The following is a 22,674-nucleotide window of genomic DNA, read 5'->3' as shown; positions in this document are numbered from 1 at the left end:
ATGGAGTTTGATACACCTAGTATTGGATATGACTGAATAAGAATGTCAGAGATTTATACCTGAACCGCACATTAATTTGCCAAGGAAGAGTATATTCAGTGTACAGGCTACAATGTGGGGATCTCATGCGTGGTAATAACTACAGTATATGTATATAGGACTTGCATCCTTGGCACAATAAAGTTATAATATTCTACTCAATCCATAGCTTTATTAATGCCATTCAGACTTGAAGTCAATACAACAATTATGATAGATGAGGTTCATAGGTTCTGAATTAATATTCATACCAAACGTTTCAGGGTTCATACAGAGATCGGCTACATACTGTAGCTAGCTACACATCCATAGGCATACAGTTATTTTTATCCTCCACCACAATAGGCAAATAAATAGTTAACTAGCTATGTTACTTCAGCTGCATTGCATGGAAAATATAAGCAAGGCAAGCTAACACAATAGTACATTCAATTTGCAGTAAATGCTTTAGCTAGCTAGATCATTTACATCCACTGTTTCACAAGACTGGCCTGGTTTGCTGGTTTTCTCAGGAGCACCTAAAACAATAACACAAATTACAATTTCATACTCATGTCATAACACTAGCTAGCTAGCTGGCTAATGTTAGCTAGTCAGCTAACTTGCTAAATAGCAATTTTCGTAAATTAACTTTATGCCGAAAAAATATGCACAATCGTTTGATCTCTTCATTAATTAACATATTCCTCTCAATTGTATACCTTTTGCATGACTCGTTATAATGACTTACATTTGCTTCCACCGTAATGTTTTGTCAGCCACCTTTGCTAAAGGAAGTCACCAGGGACGGGTGGCTCGCATCAACTTCGTCATTGGAACCACTCTACATGATTGGTCATATAAAAACATTGAGACCAAATGTATAATGAGTGCTCTAACTCCCCCTTGCGGTGGTCTGGAGCAATGAAGCCGTGACGCTGGGAACCTCTAAGTCCTGCAGTGTAAGCTCGCAACTTTCAAAGAAGGAATCACTGTATGAGTGTCTTTAAATCCTCAAGGTCCTTTACCTCTTGACAACCACACCAAACACTGTTGATTAATGGAGCCAGAGGGGATGGCTGCCGTTTTACAGGCTTCTAACCAAATGTGCTATTTTGTGTGTTTTTTTCGCATTGTTTGTAACTTATTTTGTACATAATGTTGATGCTACCATCTATTATGACCGAAAAGAGCTTCTGGATATCAGAACAGCGATTACTCACCTTACACTGGACAAAGATTATTCTTTAATGAGTCGGACGCGAAGGATATAATGTTGGTCTCAGACAAGGCCCAAATCCACGTCATTCACATTAAGAAAAGAAGGAAATACAGGGGGCGGAGATCATGGTGCCTTGTGAGAATTCGTCGGCGGGTGGGTGACCCGGCTCTACCATCCGTTCTATTAGCCAACGCTCAATCACTGGAGAATAAACTGGATGAGCTCGGTTCGATACTATCCTACCAACAGGACATTAAAAACTATAATATCTTATGTTTCACAGAGTTGTGGTTGAACGACAACACGGATAATATACAGTTGGCTGGGTTTTTCCATGCATCGGCAAGACGAGGGGTGGGGGTGCGTGTCTATTTGTCAATAACAGCTGGTGCGCGATGTCTAATATTAAGGTAGTCTCGAGGTATTTCTCGCCTGAGGTAGAGTACCTCATGATAAGCTGTAGACTACACTATCTACCAAGAGAGTTTTCATCTATATTTTTCGTAGCCGTCTATTTACCACTACAAACCGACACTGGCACTAAGACCGCCCTAAACGAGCTGTATAAGGCCATAAGCAAACAAGAAAATGCTCATCAAGAAATGCTGCTCCTAATGGCTGGGGACTTTAATGCAGGCAAATTCTACCAGCATATCACATATGCAACCACAGGGAAAAAAAACTCTAGACCAGCTTAACTTGACAAACAGAGACGCGTACAAAGCTCTCCCTCGCCCTCCATTTGGAAAATCTGACCATAATTCTATCCTCCTGATTCCTGCTTACAAACAAAAAACTAAAGCAGGAAGTACCAGTGACTCGCTCAATTTGGAAGTGGTCAGATGACATGGATGCTACGCTACAGGACTGTTTTGCTAACACAGACTGAAATATGTTCCGGGATTCATCCAATGACATTGAGGAGTATACCACCTCAGTCACTGGCTTCATCAATAAGTGAATCGATGACGTCACCCCCAAAGTGAGGGTACGTACATATCCCAACCAGAAGCCTTGGATTACCGGTAACATCTGCACTGAGCTAAAGGCTAGAGCTGGCACTTTCAAGGAGCGGGACACTAATCCGGACGCTTATAAGAAATCCCGCTATGCCCTCAGATGAACCATAAAACAGGCAAAGTGCCAATAAGGACTAAGATTGAATCCTACTACACCGCTTCGGACGCTCGTCGAATGTGGCAGGGCTTGCAAACTATTAAGGGAAACCCAGTTGCAAGCTGCCCAGTGACGCAAGTCTCCTAGACGTGTCTAATGCCTTTTATGCTCACTTCGAGGCAAGCAACCCTGAACCATGCATGAGAGCACCAGCTGTTCAGGACGACTGTGTGATCACGCTCTTTGTAGCCAATGTGAGCAAGACCTTTAAACAGGTCAACATTCACAAGGCCGCGGGGCCAGGTGAATTACCAGGACGTGTACTCAGAGCATTTGCGGACCAACTGGCAAGTGTCTTCACTGTCATTTTCAACCTCTCCGTGACCGAGTCTGTAATACCTACATGTATCGAGCAGACCACCATAGTCCCTGTGCCCAAGAACACTAAGGTAACCTGCCTAAATGACTACCGCCCTGTAGCACTCACGTCGGTAGCCATGAAGTGCTTTAAAAGGCTGGTTATGGCTCACATCAACACCATTATCCCGGAAACCCTAGACCCACTCCAATTCGCATACCGCCCCAACAGATCCACAGATGACGCAATCCCAATCACACTCCACACTGCCCTTTCCCACCTGGACAAAAGGAACACTTATGTGAGAATGCTGTTCATTGACTACAGCCCAGCCTTCAACACCATAGGGCCTTCAACACCATTGGGCCCACAAAGCTCATCACTAAGCTAAGGACCCTGGGACTAAACACCTTCCTCTGTCACTGGATCCTGGACTTCCTGACGGGCAGCACCCAGGTGGTAAGGGTAGGCAACAACACATCTGCCACACTGATCCTCAACACAGGGGCCCCTCAGGAGTGCTTGCTTAGTCCCCTCCTGTACTCCCTGTTCACCCACAACTGCATGGCCTAGCACGACTCAAACATCATCATTAGGTTTGCTGATGACACAACGGTGGTAGGCCTGATCACCAACAACGATGAGACAACCTATAGGTAGGAGGTCAGAGACCTGGCAGTGTGGTGCCAGGAAAACAACTTCTCCCTCAACGTGAACAAGACACAGGAGATGATCGTGGACTACAGGAAAGGAGGGCTGAACATGCCCCCATTCACAGCGACATTGATGTAGTGTAGCGGGTCGAGAGTTTCAAGTTCCTTGGTGTCCACATCACCAACAAACTATCATGGTCCAAACACACCAAGAAAGTTGTGGAGGGCACGACAATGCCTTTTCCCCCTCAGGAGACTGAAAATATTTGACATGGGTCCCCAGATCCTCAAAAAGTTTGACAGCTGCACCATCAAGAGCATCGAGACCGGTTGCATCAACGCCTGGTATGGCAACTGCTCGGCCTCTGACCGCAAGGCGCTACACAGGGTAGTGCGTACAGTCCAATACATCACTGGGTCCAAGCTTCCTGCCATCCAGGACCTATATACTAGCCGGCGTCAGAGGAAGGCCCAAAAAATTGTCAAAGACTCCAGTCACCCAAGTTCTCTCTGCTACTGCACGGCAAACGGTACCGGCGCTCCAAGTCTAGGTCCAAAATAATCCTTAACAGATTCTACCCCCAAGCCATAAGACTGCTGAACAATTAATCAAATAGCCAACCAGACTATTTGCATTGACACCTACCCCCCCTCTTTATTTAATTGTATTTTTTTAGGGGGTAGATCAGCTTTAATATTCTCGTCAGTGTATTCTTATTCTGAGAAATGAAGGCTATTCCATGCGAGAAATTGCCAAGAAACTGAAGATCTCGTACAACGCCGTGTACCACTCCCTCCACAGAACAGCACAAACAGTCTCTAACCGGAATAGAAAGAGGAGTGGGAGGCCCCGGTGCACAACTGAGCAAGAAGACAAGTACATTAGAGTGTCTAGTTTGAGAAACAGACGCCTCACAATTCCTCAACTGGCAGCTACATTAAATAGTACCCACAAAACACCAGTCTCAACGTCAACAGTGAAGGCGACTCCGGGATGCTGGCCTTCTAGCCAGAGTTGCAAAGAAAAAGCCATATCTTTGACTGGCCAATAAAAAGAAATGAAGATAGGAAAAAGAACAGACACTGGACAGAGGAAGATTGGAAAAAAAGTGTTATGGACAGACAAATCTAAGTTTGAGGTGTTCGGATCACAAAGAACATTTGTGAGACGCAGAAAAAATTAAAAGATACTGGAGGAGTGCTTGACGCCATCTGTCAAGCATGGTGGAGGCAATGTGATGGTCTGGGGGTGCTTTGGTTGTGGTAAAGTGGGAGATCTGTACAGGGTAAAAGGGATCTTGAAGAAGGAAGGCTATCGCTCCATTTTGCAACGCCATGCCATACCCTGTGGACAGCGCTTAATTGGAGCCAATTTCCTCCTACAACAGGACAATGACCCAAAGCACAGCTCCAAACTATGCAAGAACTATTTAGGGAAGAAGCAGTCAGCTGGTATTCTGTCTATAATGGAGTGGCCAGAACAGTCACCAAATCTTAACCCTAAGGAGCGGTTGTGGGAGCAGCTTGATCGTATGGCACGTAAGAAGTGCCCATCAAGCCAATCCAACTTGTGTGAGGTGCTTCAGGAAGCATGGGGTGAAATCTCTTCAGATTACCTCAACAAATTGACAATTAGAATGCCAAAGGTCTGCAAGGCTAGAATTGCTGCAAATGGAGGATTATTTGACAAAAGCAAAGTTTGAAGGACACAATTATTATTATTTCAATTAGAAATCATTATTTATAATCTTGTCAACGTCTTGACTATATGTACTATTCATTTTGCAACTCATTTAATATAGAACATTTCTAAGTGACCTCAAACTTTGAACGGTAGTGTAAATACACTACTGTTCAAAAGTTTGGGGTCACTTAGAAATGTCCTTGTTTTTGAAAGAAAAACACATTTTTTTTGCCCATTAAAATAACATCAAATTGATCATAAATACAGTGTAGACATTGTTAATGTTGTAAATGACTATTGTAGCTGGAAACAGCAGATTTTTTAATGGAATATCTACATAGCGTACAGAGGTCCATTATCAGCAACCATCACTCCTGTGTTCCAATGGCACTTTCTATTTCACCTTTATTTAACCAGGTAGGCCAGTTGAGAACAAGTTCTCATTTACAACTGCGACCTGGCCAAGATAAAGCAAAGCAGTGTGACAAAAAAACAACACAGAGTTACACTTGTGATAAATAAAAGTACAGTCAATAACAATAGAAAAATCTATATACAGTGTGTGCAAATGGAGTAAAGAGGTAAGGCAATAAATAGGCCATAGTAGCGAAGTAATTAAAATTTTGCCAATTAACACGAGTGATAGATGTACAGATGATGATGTGCAGGTAGAAATACTGGTGTGCAAAAGAGCAAAAAAAAAGTAAATAAAAACAATTTGGGGTTGAGGTAGGTAGTTGGATGGGCTATTTACAGATGGGCTATGTACAGCTGCAGCGATCGGTGAGCTGCTCAGATAGCTGATGCTTAAAGTTAGTGAGGGAGATATAAGTCTCCAACTTCATCGATTTTTGCAATTCGTTCCAGTCATTGGCAGCAGAGAACTGGAAGGATAGGCGGCCAAAGGAGGTGTTGGCTTTGGGTGATGACCAGTGAGATATACCTGCTGGAGCGTGTGTTACGGGTGGGTGTTGTTATGGTGACCAGTGAGCTGAGATAAGGCGGAGCTTTAGCAAAGACTTATAGATGACCTGGAGCCAGCACAACAGTTTTCAGCTGTGCTAACATAATTGCAAAAGGGTTTTCTAATGATCAATTAGCCTTTTAAAATTATAAACTTGGATTAGCTAACTCAACGTGCCATTGGAACACAGGAGTGATGGTTGCTGATAATGGCCTCTGAACGTCTACGTAGATATTCCATTAAAAACTGCCGTTTTCAGCTACAATAGTCATTTACAACATGAACAATGTCTACACTGTATTTCTGATCAATTTGTTGTTATTTTAATGGACAAAAAAGTGCTTTTCTTTCAAAAACAAGGACATTTCTAAGTGAGCCCAAACTTTTGAACGTTAGTGTATATATTTCTTTCAAATATATACATGTGTATATGTACAGTTGAAGTCGGAAATTTACATACACCTTAGCCAAATACATTTAAACTCAGTTTTTCACAACTCCTGACATTTAATCCTAGTAAAAATTCCCTGTCTTAGGTCAGTTAGGATCACCACTTTATTTTAAGAATGTGAAATGTCTGAATAATAGTAGAGAGAATAATTTATTTAAACTTTTATTCTTCTTTCATCACATTCCCAGTGGGTCAGAAGTTTACATACACTCAATTAGTATTTGGTAGCATTGCCTTTAAATTGTTTAACTTGGGTCAAATGTTTCAGGTAGCCTTCCACAAGCTTCCCACAATAAGTTGATTGAATTTTGGCCCATTCCTCCTGACAGAGCTGGTGTAACTGAGTCAGGTTTGAAGGCCTCCTTCATTTCACACACTTTTTCAGTTCTGCCCACAAATGTTCTATAGGACTGAGGTCAGGGCTTTGTAATGGCCACTCCAATACCTTGACTTTGTTGTCCTTTCCATTTGCCACAACTTTGAAGTATGCTTGGGGTCATTGTCCATTTGGAAGACCAATTTGCAACCAAACTTCCTGACTGATGTCTTGAGATGTTGCTTCAATATATCCACATAATTTGAAGTGCACCAGTCCCTCCTGCAGCAAAGCACCCCCCACAACATGATGCTGCCACCCCTGTGCGTCACGGTTGGGATGGTGTTCTTACGCTTGCAAGCCTCCCCCTTTATCCTCCAAACATAACGATGATCATTATGGCCAAACAGTTCTATTTTTGTTTCATCAGACCAGAGGACATTTCTCCAAAAAGTACGATCCTTGTCGCCATGTGCAGTTGCAAACCGTAGTCTGGCTTTTTTATGGAGGTTTTGGAGCAGTGGCTTCTTCCTTGCTGAGCGGCCTTTCAGGTTATGTCGATATAGGACTCGTTTTACTGTGGATATAGATACTTTTGTACCTGTTTCCTCCAGCATCTTCACAAGGTCCTTTGCTGTTCTGGGATTGATTTGCACTTTTCGCACCAAAGTATATTAATCTCTAGGAGACAGAACGCGTCTCCTTCCTGAGCAGTATGACGGCTGCGTGGTCCCATGGTGTTTATACTGCATACTATTGTTTGTACAGATGAATGTGGTACCTTCAGGCGTTTGGAAATTGCTCCCAAGGCTGACCCAGACTCGTGGAGGTCTACAATTATTTTTCTGAAGTCTTGGCTGATTTCTTTTGATTTTCCCATGATGTCAAGCAAAGAGGCACTGAGTTTGAAGGTAGGCCTTGAAATACATCCACAGGTACACCTCCAATTGACTCAAATTATGTCAATTAGCCTATCAGAAGCTTCTAAAGCCATGACATCATTTTCTGGAATTTTCCAAGCTGTTTAAAGGCACAGTCAACTTAGTGTATGTAAACTTCTGACCCACTGGAATTGTGATACAGTAAAATATAAGTTAAATAATCTGTCTGTAAACAATTGTTGGTAAAATGACTTGTGTCATGCACAACGTAGATGTCCTAACCGACTTGCCAAAACTCTAGTTTGTTAACAAGAAATTTGTGGAGTGGTTGAAAAAATCTTTTTTAATAAATTTCCTTTATTACCCTCCAACCCTACCACCCCTACCCCAGTTTGAGCAATCTAGTGAACAACAACGCTTAGGCCTGTATTTCCAGCGTATACATACTATATAAATGTTATGGACAGTCTATTTTACAATAGTTTTATTTTGTTTGTTTTTATCTCTTGTCCTTCCTCTGCCTTCAACCTCTCCCATACATTTATGATGTCCATTCGGTTTGATTTTTATTTGCCATATCTTTCAAACTGTGCTCTTTCAAAAAAGTTCTTAACCTATATACGTTTTACGGGCCCAGTATGTTTTAGTTATCTTGTTGTTATTATTCCCAACCTTCAGCTCCATTCAACCCCTCCCATCTATCTCTTAACACCATTCATATTGGATTTCTATTTGCCACATATTTTTCAACTGTGCTGGGATATTTCACAAAAGTTCTGAACCTTCTATTCCCATTCTTTCTACAGACTGTAAATTGAAAATAAAAATTTTTGCAAAAATTATTATTATATTATTGATCGAATGACAGTGGTGTAAAGTACTTAAGTAAAACTACTTTAAAGTACTACTTAAGTCGTTTTTTGTGGTATCTGTACTTTACTATTTATATTTTTGAGAACTTGTACTTTTATTTCACTACATTCCTGAAGGAAATAATGTATTTTTTACTCCATACATTTTCCCTGACACCCAAAAGTACTTGTTACATTTTACACACTTATCAAGAGAACATGCCTGATCATCCCTACTGCTTCTGATCTGGCAGACTCACTAAACACAAATGCGTAGTTTGTAAATTATGTGTGAGGGTTGGAGTGTGCCACTGGCTATCCGTTTGTTTAAAAAAAAAAAAAAAGCCATTTGTTTTATATGGAATTTGAAATGATTCATACTTTTACTTTTGATACTTAAGTATATTTTAGCAATTACATTTACTTTTGATACTTAAGTAGATTTAAAACCTAATACTTAGACTTTTACTCAAGTAGTATTTTTCTGGGTGACTTGTACTTGAGTAATTTTTTTATGAAGGTATCTATACTTTTACACAAGTATCACAATTGTGTACTTTTCCCACCACTGCCGATAGCACTTCTTGGCAATCTGAAAAGTCATAGTCTATCTGCAGGGTTAGCTCCAGGTAAATATTGCAATTCTTCAGCCATTCTTGGACCTGTGACCAAAAACAAGCTACATATGGACAGTACCAAAACAAATTATCTAATGATTCTGCCTCTTCGCAGCAAAATCTGCAGAGCTGGGAAGGTTGTATCCCCCACATAAAAACAATTCTGTTGGTTGCAAGAATTCTGCGTAATAATTTAAATAAAAAATTATAAGTTTTGAATCCGGCGTCATTTTGCGTATCAGTTTATAAACCATGTGCCATAGAATGGTTACGTCAAAAATCTCTTCCCAACTAGTTTGCAATCTATATGGCACAGCTGTCAATGTTTTGGTCCTTAAATGAAACTGGTATACATTTTTGTTAATCACAATTTTATTTAACCAATTATGGTCTTTAATGCATGTGCGACAGACGAGTTCCTTACTTTTTCCCCCTTACACTTTCCTCTTCCATTTTTGCGATAATGCTGAAATTAGTTGGTTGTAATTTTGGGTAGAGCAGACATTTCCATATATTTAAGTTAGCTGTATGTATGACATAACTCCACCAGTGGTATTTATGATATCATTTACGAAGATTATACTTAAAAAATATATAAAAAAATAATGTTTTTTTTAATCAATTAGTATATTTGAGTTTAACCACAATATTTGTTGTGTTACTTGTTCTGTCTTTTCTGGTGGATTAAATTGAAATTGCAACCAACTTTCTATGGCTTGTTTTAAAAATAGTGATATGTGGAGATGATTTCCTTTTCAAATAACTGAAAGTGACAGGTTGTAATCTGAATAAAGGGGAAAAGGCATTTCTTGAACATAGGGTGAGACATTTTTATTAATCTAAGATCTACTAGAACACCAGTTTGGATTTAAGTATAACTTTTGTATGACTGAAACCTATAGTGTGAGGTCTAATGCTTTTATATTTAGTAATTTCTGCCCTCCAAATTCATATTCATTATATATATAGGCCCGTTCAATTTTGTCTCACTTGCCAGTCCAAATAAAATTGTATATTTTTTTCTCATATAATAAAAAAAACTGTTCGCTAGGTGTAAGCAAGACCTTAAGTAAATAGGTAAACTGGGATATGACTAAAGAGTTAATCAGGGTGATTTTTCCACAAATAGAAAGGTATTTACCTTTCCATGGTAGCAAGAACTATTTTTGCTAACTTTCTATAAAAATGTATTGGACTGAGATCATTTCTTTCTTTCAGGATATGTATACCAAGTATATCCACATCACCATCAGACCATTTTATTGGTAAACTACATGGTAAAGTAAAAAAAAAAATTGTGATACAATACGTAATATAGTACACATCATAATTTGGTTGTAATCCAGAGAGGTTAGAAAAATGATCTGGCTGTGGAGGGATCCAAGTTGTGGATTTAAAAGAAAACATGAATCATCAGTGTACAATGACACCTTAGTTTTTAAGCCCTGTACTTCTAATCCCTTGATATTATTGTTGGATCTGATTTTAATAGCTAACTTTTCGATGGTCATAATAAATAGATATGCCGATAGTGGATAACCTTGCTTTCCTCCTCTTGACAGTTTAAAACTTTCTGAGAAGTAGCCATTAATTACTATTTTACACCTAGGGTTACTATACATTATTTTAACCCATTTTATAAAGAGACTCTCCAAAATGTATATGTTCCAGGCATTTATACATAAACTCCAGTTGTACTTTATCAGAAGCCTTTTCTAAAGTCTGCTATGAATAGCAGGCCTGGTTTCCCAGATTTTTCATTGTGTTCTATTGTTTCCAGTACTTGCCTTATATTATCTCCAATGTATTGTCCATGTAAAAAACCTGTCTGATTAGAATGAATAATGTCAGACAATACCTTTTTAATTCTATGCGCTATACATTTTGCTAGAATGTTTGCATCACAACAATGAGGTTTAAGGGACTCCAATTCTTTATATTTCCCACTTGTATCCTGTTTCAGTAATAATGGAATCAGACCTTGTTGAGTGTCTGATAATCTACCATTTACATAGGAGTGGTTAAAACATGCTAATAACGGTCCTCTGAGTATATAAAAAAATTGGTATGCCATCCAGCGCTGGAGTTTTCCTGGACTTAAAGGCTTTAATTACATCAAGAAGTTCCTCCTCTGTAATTTCACATGTGTCTTTCTGTATGGCTGTTCATTTTACATTATTTATAGAAAAAAAATCCAAACAATTAGCTTCGGTTAGAGGAGATGGAGGAGAATGAAACGAAAACATATGCTTAAATTACTTTGCTTCCTCTTTCAAAATATAATTTGGTGAATCATAGGTGACTGTCATTTGTAACAAGTTTCAGTAAACTCTTTTTGGTAGCATTTCTATGTTGAAGAATTTACTTGCTGTTTATTATCTATGCATAGTCACTTTACCCCTACCTATATGTACAAATTACCTCGACTAACCTGTACCCCCTCACATTGACTCATTACTGGTACCCCCTGTATATAGCCTAATTATTGTTATTTTATTGTGTAACTTTACTTATATTTTTTTACTTTAGTTTATTTAGTAAATATTTCCTTAACTCTATTTTCTTAAAACTGCATTGTTGGTTAAGGGCTTGTAAGTAAGCATTTATTTTATTTTATTTAACCAGGAAGGGCTCATTGAGATTTAAAATCTCTTGTCAAGAGCGTCCTGGCCAAGATAGGCAGCACCAAGTCATTACAAAAATTACAGACAAACAACGTGAAAAACTCCAAGTGTAAAGGCAGTCAATGTTGTTCTCCTCCTCAAACGAGGAGGAGCATGGATAGGACCAAGATGCGGATTGAGGGAAATAAGCCATCTTTTAATGAAAACAGCAAACAAGACACTACAAAACTACAAAACAACAAACGTGACTAACCTTCAACTGTCCATGTGTGGACACAGGAACAAACACCCACAAAACCCCAGTGAAACCCTGGCTGCCTTAGTATGACTCTCAATTAGAGACAAACGATACACACCTGTCTCTAATTGAGAATCATACCAGGCCGAACACAAAACCCAACCTAGAAATACAAAACATAGACTACCCACCCAACACTCACGCCCTGACCAATAAAGACATACAAAACAAGAGAAAACAGGTCAGGAACGTGACAGAACCCCCCCCTTAAGGTGCGAACTCCGGGCGCACCAGCACAAAGTCTAGGGGAGGGTCTGGGTGGGCGTCTGTCCACAGTGGTGGCTCAGGCTGAGGGCGAGGTCCCCACCCCACCATAATCAATCCCCGCTTCTTTATCCCCCTCCCAATGACCACCCTCCCACTAACACCACCTAAATGAAGGGGCAGCACCGGGATAAGGGGCAGCACCGGGATAAGGGGCGGCAGGTCCTGGCTGAGGGACTCCGGCAGGTCCTGGCTGAGGGACTCCGGCAGGTCCTGGCTGAGGGACTCCGGCAGGTCCTGGCTGAGGGACTCCGGCAGGTCCTGGCTGAGGGACTCCGGCAGGTCCTGGCTGAGGGACTCCGGCAGGTCCTGGCTGAGGGACTCCGGCAGGTCCTGGCTGAGGGACTCCGGCAGGTCCTGGCTGAGGGACTCCGGCAGGTCCTGGCTGAGGGACTCCGGCAGGTCCTGGCTGAGGGACTCCGGCAGGTCCTGGCTGAGGGACTCCGGCAGGTCCTGGCTGAGGGACTCCGGCAGGTCCTGGCTGAGGGACTCCGGCAGGTCCTGGCTGAGGGACTCCGGCAGGTCCGGGCTGAGGGACTCCGGCAGGTCCGGGCTGAGGGACTCCGGCAGGTCCGGGCTGAGGGACTCCGGCAGGTCCGGGCTGAGGGACTCCGGCAGGTCCGGGCTGAGGGACTCCGGCAGGTCCGGGCTGAGGGACTCCGGCAGGTCCGGGCTGAGGGACTCCGGCAGGTCCGGGCGTAGGGACTCCGGCAGGTCCGGGCGTAGGGACTCCGGCAGGTCCGGGCGTAGGGACTCCGGCAGGTCCGGGCGTAGGGACTCCGGCAGGTCCGGGCGTAGGGACTCCGGCAGGTCCGGGCGTAGGGACTCCGGCAGGTCCGGGCGTAGGGACTCCGGCAGGTCCGGGCGTAGGGACTCCGGCAGGTCCGGGCGTAGGGACTCCGGCAGGTCCTGGCTGGACGGCTCCGGCAGGTCCTGGCTGGACGGCTCCGGCAGGTCCTGGCTGGACGGCTCCGGCAGGTCCTGGCTGGACGGCTCCGGCAGGTCCTGGCTGGACGGCTCCGGCAGGTCCTGGCTGGACGGCTCCGGCAGGTCCTGGCTGGACGGCTCCGGCAGGTCCTGGCTGGACGGCTCCGGCAGGTCCTGGCTGGACGGCTCCGGCAGGTCCTGGCTGGACGGCTCCGGCAGGTCCTGGCTGGACGGCTCCGGCAGGTCCTGGCTGGACGGCTCCGGCAGGTCCTGGCTGGACGGCTCCGGCAGGTCCTGGCTGGACGGCTCCGGCAGGTCCTGGCTGGACGGCTCCGGCAGGTCCTGGCTGGACGGCTCCGGCAGGTCCTGGCTGGACGGCTCCGGCAGGTCCTGGCAGGACGGCTCCGGCAGGTCATGGCAGGACGGCTCCGGCAGGTCATGGCAGGACGGCTCCGGCTGGTCATGGCAGGACGGCTCCGGCTGGTCATGGCAGGACGGCTCCGGCTGGTCATGGCAGGACGGCTCCGGCTGGTCATGGCAGGACGGCTCTGGCTGACTGAGACGCACTATATGCCTGGTGCGTGGTACCGGAACTGGAGGTACCGGGCTGAGGGCACGCACCTCAGGGCGAGTGCGGGGAACAGGAACTGGGCACACTGGACTCTCGTGGCGCACTCTAGGCCTGGTGCGTGGTACCGGAACTGGAGGTACCGGGCTGGAGACACGCACCATAGGGAGAGTGCGTGGAAGAGGAACAGGGCTCTGGAGATGCACTGGAAGCCTGGTGCGTGGTGTAGGCACTGGTGGTACTGAGCTGGGGTGGGAAGGTGGTGCCGGATATACCGGACCGTGAAGGAGGACACGTGCTCTTGAGCACCGAGCCTCCCCAACCTTACCAGGTTGAATGGTCCCCGTAGCCCTGCCAGTGCGGCGAGGTGGAATAGCCCGCACTGGGCTATGCAGGCGAACCGGGGACACCACCTGTAAGGCTGGTACCATGTACGCCGGCCCGAGGAGACGTACTGGAGACCAGATACGTTGGGCCGGCTTCATGGCACTCGGCTCGATGCCCAACCTAGCCCTCCCAGTGCGGCAAGGTGGAATAGCCCGCACTGGGCTAAGCACGCGTACTGGGGACACCGTGCGCTTTACCGCATAACACGGTGTCTGACCAGTACGACGCCCTTTTACTCCACGGCAAGCCCGGGGAGTTGGCTCAGGTATCCAACCCGGCTTCACCACACTCCCCTTTACCCCCCCCCCCCCCCCCCAAGAAATTTTTGGGTGAGCCTCTCGGGCTTCCAGCCTCTCCTATGTGCTGCCTCCTCATACCAGCGCTCCTGGGCTGTGGCTGCCTTCCTCTCCTCCCGAGAGCGGCGATTCTCTCCAACTCTTCCCCAGGGTCCCTTTCCGTCCATGATCTCCCAAGACCATTCCTCCTGTGTCCAGTGCTTTAGTTCCTTTTCTCTCTCCTCAATCCGCTTGGTCCTGTTATGGTGGGTGTTTCTGTAAAGGCAGTCAATGTTGTTCTCCTCCTCAAACGAGGAGGAGCATGGATAGGCCCAAGATGCGGATTGAGGGAAATAAGCCATCTTTTAATGAAAACAGCAAACAAGACACTACAAAACTACAAAACAACAAACGTGACTAACCTTCAACTGTCCATGTGTGGACACAGGAACAAACACCCACAAAACCCCAGTGAAACCCTGGCTGCCTTAGTATGACTCTCAATTAGAGACAAACGATACACACCTGTCTCTAATTGAGAATCATACCAGGCCGAACACAAAACCCAACCTAGAAATACAAAACATAGACTACCCACCCAACACTCACGCCCTGACCAATAAAGACATACAAAACAAGAGAAAACAGGTCAGGAACGTGACACCAAGTAATCTAGTAAAAACCATAGAATTCACAAGAGTATAACAAAATCAAAAACAGCAAATTAAAAACATTGACAGATCAGGGAATCAGTCTCAAGATCATTCATCAGTGATTTAAAAATACCAAATCGGGACAAGTTCTTCCAGTTTAAAAGTATTTTGTAAGGCGTTCCAAGACATTGGCGCAGAGTACATAAAAGCCCTTTTACCAAATTCAGTTCGGACATTTCAAGGTAAGGTCAACACCTGCTATATTCGGGGCATGTGACAAATACAATTTGATTTGATAATCAAAAAGACATGCTTCTTCCCTTGCAAACTCAACATGGCTTTGTGATTCTGTCTTTACTAATTTACAGAACTGTTGTCTGTATGCCTCTGTTACCAACTTGTAAGCCCGAAGGAAAGCAGCTTTAACAGTGTCATAATCTGAACTCTGGTCAAGAAATAAAGCGGCGTACACTTGCTTTTCCCAAAATAACACATTGGAGGAGCAGTGACCAAATATCTCACAGCCATTTTAGGGATGTGGCAATCTGCTCAAAAAGAGTCAAATACACATCCACCTCCTTTTTGTTGAAAGGCGGTACAAGTCGGCTCTTTCGACCACGATCAAACTCTGTTGAGGGTGCAGAATTGTTTGACTGGATTTGGAGTGCTTCCAGATCGATCTCCCTTTGTCGCGCTGCCAGCTCCATCTCTTTTAATCAAATGGCATGTGCATGTTGTTCTTGTTCTAGTCTGGTTGCACGTTCTCATTCTTGTTGTTTGACTGCACGCTCATTTTGTCTTTCCCTATACTCCAACTCTAATTTCTGTTGTTCAAGCTCAAATTTTTGCTCCAACTTTGCCCTTAGTTGCACCTCTACGGGACGTACTCTACTACCCGTAGCACCCTTTTAATCAGCCTCTCTCTCCGAGAGGATTTCCTCCACCAAAGCAGTACCGATAAACTCTGACTACTGCTTTTGGACTGTCAGATTCGGCTTTGTACATTTATCTAGCATCTCCCATGTAAGGTTTTCCACAAATGCTTCCAGCTTAAAGTCCATGGCTTTATGTTTATTTTACAAGCCTGTGTGATTATGTAACTATCAAAATGATTCCACCAATCTTATAACTCCTCTGGGTAGAAACTCTACCACAAAAGTGTATTTTGAACACTCAAATATCTGGGCACAGCACATACTCATGGGAAACAAGGTCCCGGATGAGCCCCCATTTTGTTATGTTCCCCAGCTAGAAAACCAAATAATGTTGCTCAAACTGAAGGGGGAGCTAACAAAGAGTCACTGACAACAACCAAAACAAAACAGGTGGGGTTTTAGGAGGGGTTCGTCCACTGAAGTTGACTACTGTAGTAACAACAACTGGAGCCTAAAAGACCCCCCGTGAGTGCCCACTAAATTTGACCACTAAGAGGCAAACAAAAGAAAAGCCCACACCAAACTTAAAGACAGACAGGAAGCAAACCAAAAAGGTGGAGCAATACAAAATCAGATAAAGTATTTGCTTGTCTAGAAATCTAAATAGAGCGAGCCAACTAAAGGTTATAACCCTCCGCATCTATCAAGACAACTGGAGAACTGGGCCAGTCACTCTTAAATAGCATCTGGGCCAGTACAGGTGAAACACCTTCCCACTATTGAGAAGGCAACCAGCCCAGGAATAATACATACTGACTACCGAAGTGACACCAATTGTTGCACCCTACGTGCTAACAAGCTATACGTGCTAAAAGACCAACCTCAAAACATAAATGGAAAACCCAAACCTGTAACTACACAACAATGTAAATCACAAGCAATACAACACGAAACAACTAGTGGGGACGAGTGCATTCGGAAAGTATTTAGATGGAAAGTATTTAGACCCCTTGACCTTTTCCACATTTTGTGACGTTATTGCCATATTCTAAAATGGATTTAATGAAATTGTTTCCTCAATCGACACACAATACACCATAAATGTGATAAGTTTTTCATTTTGAATAAATTCGCTAAAATCTCTAAAAAACAGTTTTTGCTTTGTCATTATGGGGTATGGTGTGTAGATTGTTGAGGGGAAAAAACTATTCTAAAATTGTTTAAATAAGGCTGTAACGTAACAACATTTGGAAAAAGTCAAGGGCTCTGTAGACTTTTTGAATGCACTGTACAGTCCATTGGATAAGGAACATTTCATACAGTTCAAATAAATGAGTGGGGAGGGGGGGGGGGGTCGTTGAGCAGAGTTATTTGTTTAACTGTCTGATACTGGTGGGGACAAATGATTTCTGGGCTCTGGCAGGTTTTCTGTACATAAAATCTGTATCGTGGCCTGATGGCCAGCAGCATATCACCCTGCATCCCACTGCTGGCTTGCTTCTGAAGCTAAGCAGGGTTGGTCCTGGATGGGAGACCAGATGCTGCTGGAAGTGGTGTTGGAGGGCCAGCAGCACCCATTTGTCTGGTCTAAAAAAATATCCCAATGCCCCAGGGCAGTGTTGGGGGACATTGCCCTGTGTAGGGTGTTGTCTTTTGGATGGGACGTTAAACGGGTGTCCTGACTCTTTGTGGTCACTAAAAGATCCCATGGCACTTATTGTAAGAGTAGGTGTGTTAACCCCGGTGTCCTGGCTAAATTCCCAATCTGGCTCTCATACCATCACAGTCACCTAATCATCCCAAGTTTACAATTGGCTCATTCATCTCCCCTCCTATAACTGTTCCCCATGTCATTGCTGTAAATGAGAATGTGTTCTCAAGTCAACTTACCTGGTAAAAAAAGTCAGAGCTGATAGGGTACTCCTGGTTGAGTGGATTGATGGCAGCATTCGCGTGAAACTGAAAGCGTGAAACACTGCTTTTAACCAGGGCAAGGTGACCAGAAACATGACCGAATACAAACAGTGTAGCTATTCTCTCCGCAAGGCAATCAAACAAGCTAAGTCCCAGTATAGAGACAAAGTAGAGTCGCAATTCAACAGCTCAGACACAAGAGGTATGTGGCAGGGTCTACAGTCAATCACGGATTACAAAAAGAAAACCAGCCCCGTCGCGGACCAGGATGTCTTGCTCCCAGACAGGCTAAATAACTTTTTTGCTCGCTTTGAGGACAATACAGTGCCACTGACACGGCCCGCTACCAAAACCTGCGGGCTCTCCTTCACTGCAGCCGAGGTGAGTAAAACATTTAAACGTGTTAACCCTCGCAAGGCTGCAGGCCCAGACGGCATTCCCAGCCGCGTCCTCAGAGCATGCGCAGACCAGCTGGCTGGTGTGTTTAAGGACATATTCAATCAATCCTTATCCCAGTCTGCTGTTCCCACATGCTTCAAGATGGTCACCATTGTTCCTGTTCCCAAGAAAGCTAAGGTAACTGAGCTAAACGACTACCGCCCCGTAGCACTCACTTCCGTCATCATGAAGTGCTTTGAGAGACTAGTCAAGGACCATATCACCTCCACCCTACCTGACACCCTAGACCCACTCCAATTTGCTTACCGACCCAATAGGTCCACAGACGACGCAATCGCAACCACACTGCACACTGCCCTAACCCATCTGGACAAGAGGAATACCTATGTGAGAATGCTGTTCATCGACTACAGCTCAGCATTTAACACCATAGTACCCTCCAAACTCGTCATCAAGCTCGAGACCCTGGGTCTCGACCCCGCCCTGTGCAACTGGGTCCTGGACTTCCTGACGGGCCGCCCCCGGGTGGTGAGGGTAGGTAACAACATCTCCACCCCGCTGATCCTCAACACTGGGGCCCCACAAGGGTGCGTTCTGAGCCCTCTCCTGTACTCCCTGTTCACCCACGACTGCGTGGCCATGCACGCCTCCAACTCAATCATCAAGTTTGCGGACGACACTACAGTGGTAGGCTTGATTACCAACAACGACGAGACGGCCTACAGGGAGGAGGTGAGGGCCCTCGGAGTGTGGTGTCAGGAAAATAACCTCACACTCAACGTCAACAAAACAAAGGAGATGATTGTGGACTTCAGGAAACAGCAGAGGGAGCACCACCCCTATCCACATCGACGGGACAGTAGTGGAGAAGGTGGAAAGTTAAGTTCCTCGGTGTACACATCACGGACAAACTGAATTGGTCCACCCACACAGACAGCGTTGTGAAGAAGGCCCAGCAGCGCCTCTTGAACCTCAGGAGGCTGAAGAAGCTCGGCTCGTCACCAAAAGCACTCACAAACTTCTACAGATGCACAATCGAGAGCATCCTGTCGGGCTGTATCACCGCCTGGTACGGCAACTGCTCCACCCACAACCGTAAGGATCTCCAGAGTGTAGTGAGGTCTGCACAACGCATCACCGGGGGCAAACTACCTGCCCTCCAGGACACCTACACCACCGATGTCACAGGAAGGCCATAAAGATCATCAAGGACAACAACCACCCGAGCCACTGCCTGTTCACCCAGCTATCATCCAGAAGGCGAGGTCAGTACAGGTGCATCAAAGCAGGGACCGAGAGACTGAAAAACAGCTTCTATCTCAAGGCCATCAGACTGTTAAACAGCCACCACTAACATTTAGTGGCCGCTGCCAACATACTGACTCAACTCCAGCCACTTTAATAGTGTGAATTGATGGAAATTATGTTAAAATGTACCACTAGCCACTTTAAACAATGCCACTTAATATAATGTTTACATACCCTACATTACTCATCTCATATGTATATGTATATACTGTACTCTATATCATCTACTGCATCTTGCCATCTTTATGTAGTACATGTATCACTAGCCACTTTAAACTATACCACTTTATGTTTACATACCCTACATTACCCATCTCATATGTATATACTGTACTCTATACCATCTACTGCATCTTGCCTATGCCGTTCTGTACCATCACTCATTCATATATCTTTATGTAGATATTCTTTATCCCTTTACACTTGTGTGTATAAGGTAGTAGTTGTGGAATTGTTAGGTTAGATTACTTGTTGGTTATTACTGCATTGTCGGAACTAGAAGCACAAGCATTTCGCTACACTCGCATTAACATCTGCTAACCATGTGTATGTGACAAATAAAATTTGATTTGATTTGATGTGAGCTCGGTGGCAATCCTTACTGCCGTCCGGTACACAGTAGAGTATTACTTTATATTGTATTTGGCCTAGATTTTTTTTATGGGTACAGGAGAGAGAGTAGCCAACTTTGTGTGATCATTTGTGTTTATGCTTTAAGATTAGCCCAGTATTTGTTATTTATTAGTTGTTTTTTTTTAAATTAATTTTCTAATGGTTGGAGATATGCACAGCTTCATTCACGTTGCTGTGTTTGGTTGATTTCAGCATCATGAGTAAGCCTAAAGGATTTCAGTGGTGGTTTAGAATGTTTAGAATTGTCCCTTATAGACCTGTCCCTTACATGGATTCTCCTGTACTTTTGTATACTTTTTAGCCAGTAGTTCTTAAAGTAGCGCTCACAAGCCAAAAGTGGTCCCCGAAAATTGTGTACTACATCACATATGTGCAGATATGTGCACCACGTCATTGCTCTCTCCCTCTGCTGTGTGTGCATCATGCTAGCGGTTACTCAAATGGAGAGAGGCTGAAGCTCATCGACTGGAACTCAAATTGCTAGGGGGCTGGCCTTGAGGTAATACAGTTATTCAGCTCATAGATCATGACAAAACCCCATGCACAAAGAAAGGTCCATATATAAATGACTGGCCGCATATAGTCCTGACATCAACCCCATCGAACACCTTTGAGATGAATTGGAACACTGACTGCAAGCCAGGCCTAATCATCCAACATCAGTACCCAACCTCACTAATGCTCTTTTGGCTGAATGGAAGCAAGTCCCCACAGCAATGTTTCAACATCTAGTAGAAAGTCTTCCCAGATGAGTGAAGGCTGTTAAAGCAGCAAAGGGGGGTACCAACTCCATATTAATGCCCATGATTTTGGAATGAGATGTTCGACAAGCAGGTCTCCACATACTTTTGGTCATGTAGTGCATGTTAGTGTGTGTGTGTGTGTATTGGCACATACCTGTTGGTGGCTGGGGAAGCTTCTCATGGCTTCCAGCACCTGATGCACAACTGCGCTGAGCAGGGGGTGGGGCATGCCCACAGCCATGTCCTGATTGGTCAGGTTGAAGACGCAGGCTGAGGCCACCAGCTGGACATGGAGAGATTCTGAGTAGCTCTGCATCCCTCCCAACACCAGCTACAGGAAGGAGAGAAGGGTACCTACATAAGGACTTCATAACACATTCATGACCCATACATAACACATGTATAAGCAGTACATAAGCTTTTTGTATAAATGCTTATGTCAACAACCACAATTTCAGCCATTTATATACTGACATATTCCGACCGTTACCTTCAGGATGTCTGGTCTGGTCTGGTCGTACATGTCGTTAGTCAGCTGGTAGAGATGGACCAGGGCCTCGCGTGTGAAACACTCTCTCTCTCTGTACCTCCTCAGAGATTCACAGATCTGCTTCTCATTGGCCTCGCCGGTCACCTAAAAGACAAACACAAGAAGATTATTCGTCAGTCACTTATTCCTCCTTCTTCTGCACATTTTCTGATAGGCCTCGATAGGTCATAGCTGAAACTACTGCTTACACCTTCACAGCTGTCTCAGATCCACCAAAGCAAGTAAATGACAACATGAAGTAGGAGGCATTTTTTGTAATGAACAATAAAATCCCCCCCAGGCGGTCACCTCACCTTTAAGTTGTCCTTCCCAGACAGAACATCACAGGAGCCAGCCCCAGTAGCCAGAAGCCCCAGGAACAAAAGCCCTCTCCTCCCCTCGACGAAGGCCGTGACCGCCCCTTCAGTCACCTTCTTCCTTCCAGACACATCCAGAGACACAAGTGCTGGGAGAATCCCAGAACCCCCCTCCAGAAGCAGCCTCACTGCTTCATCCCCCTCCGCCCCTTCGTCGTTCTCTGCGGATGGCGGTGCAGAGGCGAAGCGGTCGTCAGAGAGGTCCAGGTGCCTGAGGGCGTGTAGCTGGCTAAGGATGGAGATCACCCTGGCGGGTGACATGTCCAGCTGCCTCAGCCCGTGGGCAGTCAGGGATCTCAGGGTAAGCCGGCAACCCAGCAGGGCGCTCAGCTCCGTGACGGGGGTGCTGGAGATGTCCAGGACCTCTAGCTGTGGCAGAGTACAGATGTCCTCCAGGAAGGGGTCTGTGAGGTCTGTGTTGGCCAGGTTGAGTGTCCTCAGGCCCTGCAGAGAGCTGAAGCCCACCTGCTCTTCCTCCATCTCCAGGGACGTCCAGCCCAACTGGAACCTGCTCAGTGTGAGCCTCTGCAGGCTGGCTCTGCACTCCGGGTTGGAGGCCAGGCCTGAGAGGATATGGGCACCAGTGAGGCCCCCAGGGACCCCGGATGCATCCAGCTCCTGCAGCCGGTGAGGGCAGAGGGCCAGACGGAAGGCCTCTGCAGAGAGGGGGGAGGAGCGGACACAAGCTCTGCGCAGACGGAGTTGTTCACAGCTGCGGAAGATACCGACTGTTCTGTCGTTTAGTGTACCTAGGGGATGAAAAAAGAAG

General features: G+C 45.0%; 1 protein-coding gene across 2 annotated transcripts in view; it reads right to left on the bottom strand.

The window, feature by feature from the left end:
- Nucleotides 1-22,674, bottom strand: part of LOC129813793 (protein zyg-11 homolog) — a 40,919-nt gene that overhangs the window by 17,017 nt on the left and 1,228 nt on the right. For both annotated transcript variants that reach the window (XM_055866329.1, XM_055866328.1), the window contains exons 3-5: nucleotides 21,843-22,654; nucleotides 21,490-21,633; nucleotides 21,154-21,330 (exon numbers count right to left, since the gene is read on the bottom strand). In XM_055866329.1, the coding sequence (XP_055722304.1) occupies nucleotides 21,154-21,330; nucleotides 21,490-21,633; nucleotides 21,843-22,654 (1,133 nt within the window). The remainder of the gene's footprint in view (nucleotides 1-21,153; nucleotides 21,331-21,489; nucleotides 21,634-21,842; nucleotides 22,655-22,674) is intronic.

Source organism: Salvelinus fontinalis, chromosome 17 (genome assembly GCF_029448725.1).
Source record: "Salvelinus fontinalis isolate EN_2023a chromosome 17, ASM2944872v1, whole genome shotgun sequence".
NCBI classification, from domain to species: domain Eukaryota; kingdom Metazoa; phylum Chordata; class Actinopteri; order Salmoniformes; family Salmonidae; genus Salvelinus; species Salvelinus fontinalis.
Note: the sequence above shows the minus strand (reverse complement) of the source record. Positions and strands in the feature narration are given on the sequence as shown.